Raw genomic sequence first — 8,633 nt, forward strand, 5'->3', positions numbered from 1 at the left:
GGAGGTAACCTCATTAACAAACCAGCAGCTCTGCTGAAGAGCCATGACTGAGGGCTTCACCTCTGATCCACCGACCTCTCTGGATTAGTCTAGTGGTTTATACAGTGAACAGATCTCTGGAGCTATATGATGTGCTACTGAAAGTTTGGTAAACAGCGCTCTCTTCTGGTGCAAAAAGGAGCATTTTAGTTTCGTGTTTGCTGTATGACAGTGTACACTACAGTATATGTTTTATAGCTGCTTCAGATTATTCACAAATCCTTTGATCCATGGTGCATTATGAAGTTACGTGTGTGTAAATGCAAGTAGGTTGCATTGGCCTTGATGAGATTTGCTGATAGCTATATTTAGGATTGGTCTTTATATAAAGAGAGAGAGAGAGAGAGAGAGAGAGAGAGAGAGAGAGAGAGAGAGAGAGAGAGAGAGAGATGTATGTGAACCCCTTGCAAAATCTGAAAATGTGACTCATTTTAACAAAATAAGAGGGTACAAAATGCATGTTGTTTTTTATTTAGTAAGATAAGATATGTTACATATATATATATATATATATATATATATATATATATATATATATATATATATATATATATATATATATATATAGTCCACAAGACAAAAATAAATTGCTGAATTTATTCAAATGTTCAAGTTTATGATCCATTGATTTTTAAAACGGTGTGTTGTTACCTGGATGATCCAGTTTTTTTTTTTTTTTTTTTTTTTTTTTTAATTATGGTTGTTCACATAGACTGGTTGTTCATGAGTCCCTTGTTTGTCCTGAACAGTTAAACAATGTTCTTATTTTTCTTTTATTTTTTAAATCCTCCAGGTCTCTGGTCTATGTATTAGCCTATCTATGATCTTAAAATCTATTATCTATCTCTTATTTTAAAATGATTAACATTTTCACAGATTCTACAAGCGGTTCACATACTTTTTCTTGATGTGTATGTAGCCTAAAGTCCATCATTGTAGTATCAGCCCTGCTGATGGCAGTATAACACAAATGATCAATAAAGAGGAAGGAAAAAACAAAACAGCTGTGTTGCCAGGTATCGCTAAAATAAACACCAGAGACATTCCACACGTTCCACAATCAAGATTGTGCGTGTAGCACATTTTATCCAGTATGTTTTTTGTCATCTTTTTAAATCGCTTGCAATGTATATTAATCCAATTAAGCCTCATTTATTAAGTATTTTTTAATTTGGTAGGCTATATTATTATATTTTTCTTTTCACCTTATGCTGCTTGGATTTACTGTTGTGTTTTTAACAACGATAATGATGTTTGTTATTTTAAGTGGTTTAATAAAGACTTCTTTAAAAAGTTCACAAATAATCGAAAGATGTGGACCTGGCAACACTGGAAGAACCCCCTCACTCAGGCAGGCGCCGGCTTTTCTCGCGTGATTACACGTTCTGACGTCATGCTTCTTTGCGTTAGTCGAGAGAACTGCAGAGCGATTTCACCTATATTTCTCTACAAAGCGTATTCATTCATATAGTATTTTATCGCTTATGCGTTCCTGATTAAACACATATATTATGTCTGTAATAGGACTTTGCACCGGATATTTTGGGTAAGATTTCAAATGCATTCAGTTACCTTAATTATATTCTGCAAGATGCAGTCGTGTGGCTGTATCTCAAAACCCAGTGAGCTGACTACCAAGACAGCATTTTGGGGCATCATAAGCGCCCATTCTAGCAAAGTTGTCATGGTAGGCAGCTCCCTAGGTCATTTCATGCCTGCAAATGTCTTGCATTACAATAATGCCCAATAGAGAAAATCGCAGTATTATTGCACACTTAACCATTACTTATTCCCTGGATAGCGGGCAGGGCCAAAGTGAACTGTCTTTTTATGTTAAATGATCTTAATAAGTCCATGTGGAACATGTTATTTATTTTATTAAAAATAAATAAAAAGAAGAAGAAGACAAAAAAGCAAAGCTGTTAATAGCACTGCTTACAGTTTATAGACTATTACAATTTTGGGGGGAAATACAGTTTTTAATGAAATATATTAATGTTATATGCAAAAAATGTATCATCTAAAATTAGAAACTGAAATGAGCTGAATTAGCCTATACTATTAAAACTTAAATAATTAAAATATACAAAAATATATATTTTTAGAAAAAATATTTATATATAGAAAAATAAAAGCTAATTAAAAGTATGAATGAAAACTGTAATAATGACAAATTGATAACTTTGTTAAAAATGCTCAGCAGGTAAAAGAGAGTATCACAGAGCCTGTAGAATTTCTTAAAATAAGATATAGGAATGGGTCGAAGTGATCATAATATGAAGAAGAAATTACACAGACTTGGTTCTAGGATAATTAAAAAAATGTAAATACTATAACTGCAATTTATATTTGTCCAGTTTTAATCTGCAGTTATTTTATTAGTTGGTTAATCGATATTGAAGTGTTTCTTTAAACATATACAACTTCAGTTTGAATGTTGGGTTGAATTGTTAGGGTCAATTCCCCTAGTCCTTCATCATAGAGCCAAACAGAGATTTTTTTTTAATAGGTAAATATTAAATAATAGCAAATACAAACCTACTGACTCACAAAATAAATAATCCATTCTTAGAATATGCTTATTTTTGTCTATTTTTTTAATGTAATACCTGTGTTGTATGAGCAGGATGGGTTGTGCAGACCTTATGTTATAGCTTGCTCTGTGTGGACATCACCGCCACCGTGGAAGAAAACAGCAGCTCATGGCACCAGGCCTACACAAACTCGGGCCCCAGCCCCCTTCCAGCACCACCCGAACACTTGTGCAAGGCCTGCGGAGGCCATGACGCCGCAAGAACGGTAAATCAGGTTAGGTCTACTCAAATCTCTCAAATTCTGCTGTTAAAACCATTTGAATCCATTGTTCTCACCGATAATATGTGAGAACAATGGATTGAAATCAGCAAAAATGCTTAAATCGAATTAGATATAGCATATTGTGCAATTTATGCTTTTCTTAGCATGTCTGCGTGGACTGCAAAAACAACTTTTGCAGCCGCTGCTCGGTGCAGATGGACCTCCGGCCGCGGATGTGCCACACCTGTCAGCGGCTCCACTGCACCTTCTTTGAGCGGGCGGAGTTGATGAGGCTGAAGGTGAAGGATCTCCGTGACTATCTCCACCTGCATCAAACCTCTACGCAGATGTGCCGAGAGAAGGAGGAGCTGGTGGAGCTGGTGCTGGCTCAACAGACTCCCAGATGCAGCGGCAGCGCCGAATCCCATTCACAGCCGCCTGTGCCTCCTCTGCCTTCCCGTCCACTTGCAGAGTCTGAACCCCTCACGGAGGAGGAAGACGAGGAGGAGGAAGAGGAGGAGGAGGATGAAGAGGGGGAGGAGGAGGAGGAGGAAGAAGAAGAAGGAGATGGAGAAGAGGGCGAGGAAGACGATGAAGAGGATGAGGAAGAGGTATATGAAACAACTATTTCCGTTATGTCATCATGTATTTCTGAATGTATTAGCGTCTCGTCACGATGTAATCATGTTTTATCTTTGGGATTGACAACTTCATTTACTTACAGGTGTGAGTTTCGAAAATGTCTCATTCAAACAGAAACTTACAGTAACGTCTCTGATACTGTGCATTGTGAAAGTGCTACAAAAGTCAAGCCTGTACTCTCTTACCAGTGACCAAAGTAATATCATATATGCTCAAAGTTTACTTAGCCCTTGAAGAATCTGCAAAATGTTAATTGTTTTAACAAAATAAGAGGGATCATACAAAACGCATGTCATTTTTTATTTATTTAATACTGTACTGAATACGGTATTTTGCTTAAAAGATATTCACATATAGACCACAAGACAAAAAATATAGCTGAATTTATTAAAAAAAAAAAAAAAATGTGCACACCCATGATTCTCAATACTGTGTATTGTTGCCTGGATGATCCACGACTTTTTTTTGTCTCGTGATGGTAATTCTGACAGATGGAGAGTCTGTCCTGTTTGTCCTGACCCTAATGTTCTTCAGAAAAATCCTCCAGGTCCTGCAAAATCTTCAGTTTTCCAGCATTTTCATATCTGAACTCTTTCCAGCAGTGACTATGATTTTGAGATCCATCAAAAGGTTAAAACAATCACAGACGCTTCAGAAGGAAACATGATGCATTAAATATCGAATGTTTTAATTTAGTTCTGCCTTTTGGAAGCAACAAAAGATACTTACATGTTTCCCGGAAGACAAATAAAGTGCAATTTACCTTGATCTTCAAATTCACCCCCCAGCTCTTAATATATCGTGTTTCCTTCTGGAACATCGGTGAATGTTTGAACCTTTTTTAATAGTTGTGTTTGAGTCCCTCAGTTGTCCTCAATGTGAAAAGATGGATCTCAAAAGCATTCAGTCACTGCTGGGAAGAGTTAAAATATGCAGAAGATGCTGGATAAAAACTGAAGAATTTGCAGGACCTGAAGGATTTTTCTGAAGAACATTAGGCAGTTTAACTGCTCAAGGCAAACAAGGGACTCATGATCAACCATCACAAAAGTGCGTATGGTACACGGTTTTTCGTGTGCATATGATACGCACTTTATGGCGTATTATACATACAAACCCCCACCCCACCACCCTAAACCTACCCAAGAGCGTGTCATATGCACGCCATAAAGTGTGTATCATATGCACACGAAAAACCGCGTACCATACGCACGCCAAAACCAATTTTGGCGTATACATTCCACGAGATTGCAAACTCGTACTTTTTATACGCATGACCATGAGATCGTGTTGGAGCAAACAGTTGTGGATCATGTGTAAACTTTTTATAAAGTCAGCATTTTTTTTTTGTCTTGTGGACTATATGTGAACATCGTTTATGTAAAATATCTTATTCAGGACATTATTACATAAAAAAATAACCTGCATTTTGTATGATCCCTTTTATTTTGTTAAAATAATTAACATTTTGTAGATTCTGCAAGGTGTATGTAAACTTTTAAGCATGACTGTGTCTGGGTGGAGAGTGGAGCATTTGAGCCGTGTGAAAAACACGAATTTTACATGAGCAGAACAGTGACTAGATCTAAAACCATCAGATAACACACAGACACCGCTCATATCTTTGTCATGTTAAACTTACCGGAATTACTCATGAAAAAACCTGCAAGACACAGTAGACACGCGATTGTGCAGCACAGAGCTGATCTAGTGCACTGTATGACGTGATCGACATCTAGTTGTCCAGTTTGGCAAATGTGGTTGTGAGTTTGGTTATAGAATGTGGTTGTCACTTCCCCAAATAACAGAACTGTGTGCGAATGCAACTCAAATACAGGACTGACCACAGTCTTCTGTTGCTGTGTCAATGTGTTCTTAGTCCACAGACAGCGAGGAGACGCTGGTGCACAGCAGAAGAGCTTCCCTGTCTGACCTGAGCAGGGTGGAGGACATCGAAGGCCTCAGCGTGCGGCAGCTGAAAGAGATTCTGGCACGCAACTTTGTGAACTATCAGGGCTGCTGCGAGAAATGGGAACTCATGGAGAAGGTCACCCTCCTCTTTAATGATCAGAAAGATCTTCACAACCTGGGTACGTCTGTCTGCATGAAAGCACTGAGACTAAAATGGTATAGCATAATGCCAAAAGCTACTAATGCTTGGTAACCAAAGATTGCTGTTTTAAATCTTAAGAGTTTTGTTTTAATTAATATATATATATATATATATATATATATATATATATATATATATATATATATATATATATATATATATATATATATATATATATATATATATATATATTGGGGCTGTCAACGCATGAGATTAATTAAAAGTCGTTAACGCGTTAAAATAATTTAACGCAAATAAATTACAGAAGTAGCCTACGTGAAGCTGCGATATTAAAGTAATTTGCGTCACGCAGTCGATCATAGATGTCAGGAATTATCAATCACACTGAGAATCTGCCCCTGTAACCCTGATAGGAGGAAATTTCCATTCTATCTATGTAACCCGAGTTTAAGCACTACTACTATACACTATGATGAATTCTGTAAAGGTTCTTTAGTAATGTTTTTTTTTTTTTCATGGGTGCTTAGGTGCGTACAAATTTGAATTTATTATATTATAGAATTATATGGACTCCTTATATTTGGTTATTTGGTTTCCTTTTGGAGTCTCCAATGATCCTTGAAGCTTGCAGAGAATACAGTTTTGTGTAATGGTTACTTTAGTTATAGCAAATTATGACAAAATTTATGTGTTTAATAAGATAAATGGCGACTGCCTAATTTCATAATAAGCATGCGATTAATCGCGATTAATCACACATTATGGGTGCAATTAATCACGATAAAAATATCTATTGACAGCCCTAATATAAATATAAATAAAATTAATTTATATTATATATGGTATTATATATGGTATTATTATATTATATATGGTATTCAAAAATCCATTCAAATGTATTATTGGTTATTGTTTAGCATGTGAGTTGTTGTTGTTGTTTTTTACAATCAAGCAGAAATATACTGTTGTGAGTATTTCAATGGATAACTATGACTGGAATAAATGTATACTAAAGGCACATAAAAAACATCATATTTTATAATATACAATACCCTTCAGAAGTTTGGGGTCTGTAAGATTTTTTTGTTGATTTTTTTCAAAGATATTACTTTTATTCAGAAAGGATGTATTAAATTGATCAAAAGTGACATTTATAATGTTACAAAAGATTTCAAATAAATGTTGTTCTTATGAACTTTCTTTTCATTAAAGATCATGAAAATATCTATTATACTTTCCACAAAAATATTAACTGTTTTCAATATTGACATAGATAATAATAAGAAATGTTTCTTGAGATCAAATCAGCATATCAGAATGATTTCTGACGGCTCATGTGACACTAAAGACTAGAGTAATGATGCTGAAAATGCACAATAATAAAATACATCTTAAATTTAAAATTGAAAAGTCATTGATCAAATAAATGAACTTTGTGAGAATGAGATTGACCCCCAAAACTTTATTGATAGTGTAACTTAAACCATTGTAGTCTACTTATTGTTATTTATCAAATGCACTGAAATTGACATCCTTGCACCTTTTTTTTAACTTTCAGTGTCAAATACAAAAACAGAAGCAGGTATGTTTTATGGATAGCATGGCGATTATAGCCCTAAAATGCTATATCAAAAATACAATTCCTGAATTTGTGCGATAATACTATTTTTACACGTTGAATCTCTCACCGTTCTTCCAGCTGATCCTGCTGAGCCCAGCGGCCAGGAGGAGAACCTGTGTAAGATCTGCATGGACTCCCCCATTGACTGCGTGCTGCTGGAGTGCGGCCACATGGTCACGTGCAGCAAATGCGGGAAACGTATGAACGAGTGTCCCATCTGCCGACAGTACGTGGTTCGAGCCGTGCACGTCTTCAGATCGTGAAATTCGGGTGGAAAGAGACAGACTCCCCACTACATTAAGCAACGTTTTGTCGACGGTTTCTTTGGTAAAGTTCCATTTTGCTGCTTTGTTTATGTTTACATGATTAAATGCACTTATTTGTTTTTCCCCCATTGCAACAGTGCTATGTTGTGGCTTCGGAATTTTATACATTTGTTGACTTTGCACTTTTAATTTTGTAATTATTAGTCTTTTTTCTTTAAATCCATCCTTCAACATTTGCAGCACTTACAGTATGTAAATATTAAGCAAACTAAATTTGAAGGAAAAAGTTGATGAATGTTGATTAGAGGTTAAGACAATGATTATAACTTCACTGAAGAGCCTCAAGAAGTGTGTCTGCTACTAAAACACGATAAGATGGTTGACTTTAAATTTCATTTGGAGTACTGATTCTCATGTTGTTTCTGTGTTTAAGTCTGTACAATAGTTCACTATTACAGTTAAATCATAATGTGACCGCTTCAGGGGTCATTCCACTCTTGGTTAGATTTACACACGGTACAAGTACCGGTACTCGTTTCTAGTGAGTAGGTGCTATTTTCCAGGCTCTGTGCAACTCACAGACCGTCCGTCCCACTGTCTCATGCTTTGGTCTTGACTTCATATCGTGGGCAGAACCAGTTTTGTCCAAACTGCCGAGAGACCTTTACTGGCTTAAAATTTGCTTCTGTACATTCTTCTTCTTTTTTACTACACCGGTGGATAGTTCTCCACCATTACTAGTAATACTAACAAGTCAGTGTTGGTCACAAGGTGCTCATTTACTGTCTACATATTTTGTTGTATGATAAAGTGCGTTAACCTAATACAAAGTTTTCACAGAGTGAAAAACGTCAGACTTAACTGTACAGTTCTAAACTTGAATACTCACATTTCTGGAGGTACAATGTTTTGAATTAAAATTGCAAGTTTATGAATGTATCATAATTGTGGTTATGTAGGAATGTTTCCGTTTGAAATCTTTCTTGCCCATTGGCTGAGGAAACGGATGCATATCTTTGATTCTTTGCTGTTCTGAGCTGAATGTAGATGACAGATCCTTCTAAAGCATCTAACCCATCTCTTAAACACAGATGAGACATCTGGCTAAAAAAAAAGGCAATCTTTTTATTTATTTTTATTTTTAACTTATACTATATAAGACTTTTGACAGGATATGCAACCTGTACATAATCTA

At 35.8% G+C, this 8,633-nt stretch overlaps 1 protein-coding gene across 2 annotated transcripts; it reads left to right on the forward strand.

Moving 5' to 3' along the window:
* Positions 1–1,430: 1,430 nt before the first annotated feature.
* zgc:171740 (uncharacterized protein LOC795694 homolog) lies at positions 1,431–7,792 on the forward strand. Of its 2 annotated transcripts, none has more exons than XM_067424232.1 (6): positions 1,431–1,585; positions 2,666–2,847; positions 3,000–3,446; positions 5,357–5,567; positions 7,110–7,133; positions 7,251–7,792. In XM_067424232.1, the coding sequence occupies exons 3-6, from the start codon at positions 3,051–3,053 to the stop codon at positions 7,433–7,435; spliced, it is 816 nt and encodes a 271-aa protein (XP_067280333.1). In that variant the 5' UTR covers positions 1,431–1,585; positions 2,666–2,847; positions 3,000–3,050; the 3' UTR covers positions 7,436–7,792. The 2 variants fall into 2 exon arrangements, with proteins under 2 accessions (XP_067280333.1, XP_067280332.1); XM_067424231.1 differs by having other exon boundaries at positions 2,666–2,838.
* The last annotated feature ends 841 nt before the right edge of the window (positions 7,793–8,633 follow it).

The sequence above is a fragment of the Pseudorasbora parva genome, chromosome 18, assembly GCF_024679245.1.
Source record: "Pseudorasbora parva isolate DD20220531a chromosome 18, ASM2467924v1, whole genome shotgun sequence".
NCBI classification, from domain to species: Eukaryota; Metazoa; Chordata; class Actinopteri; order Cypriniformes; family Gobionidae; genus Pseudorasbora; species Pseudorasbora parva.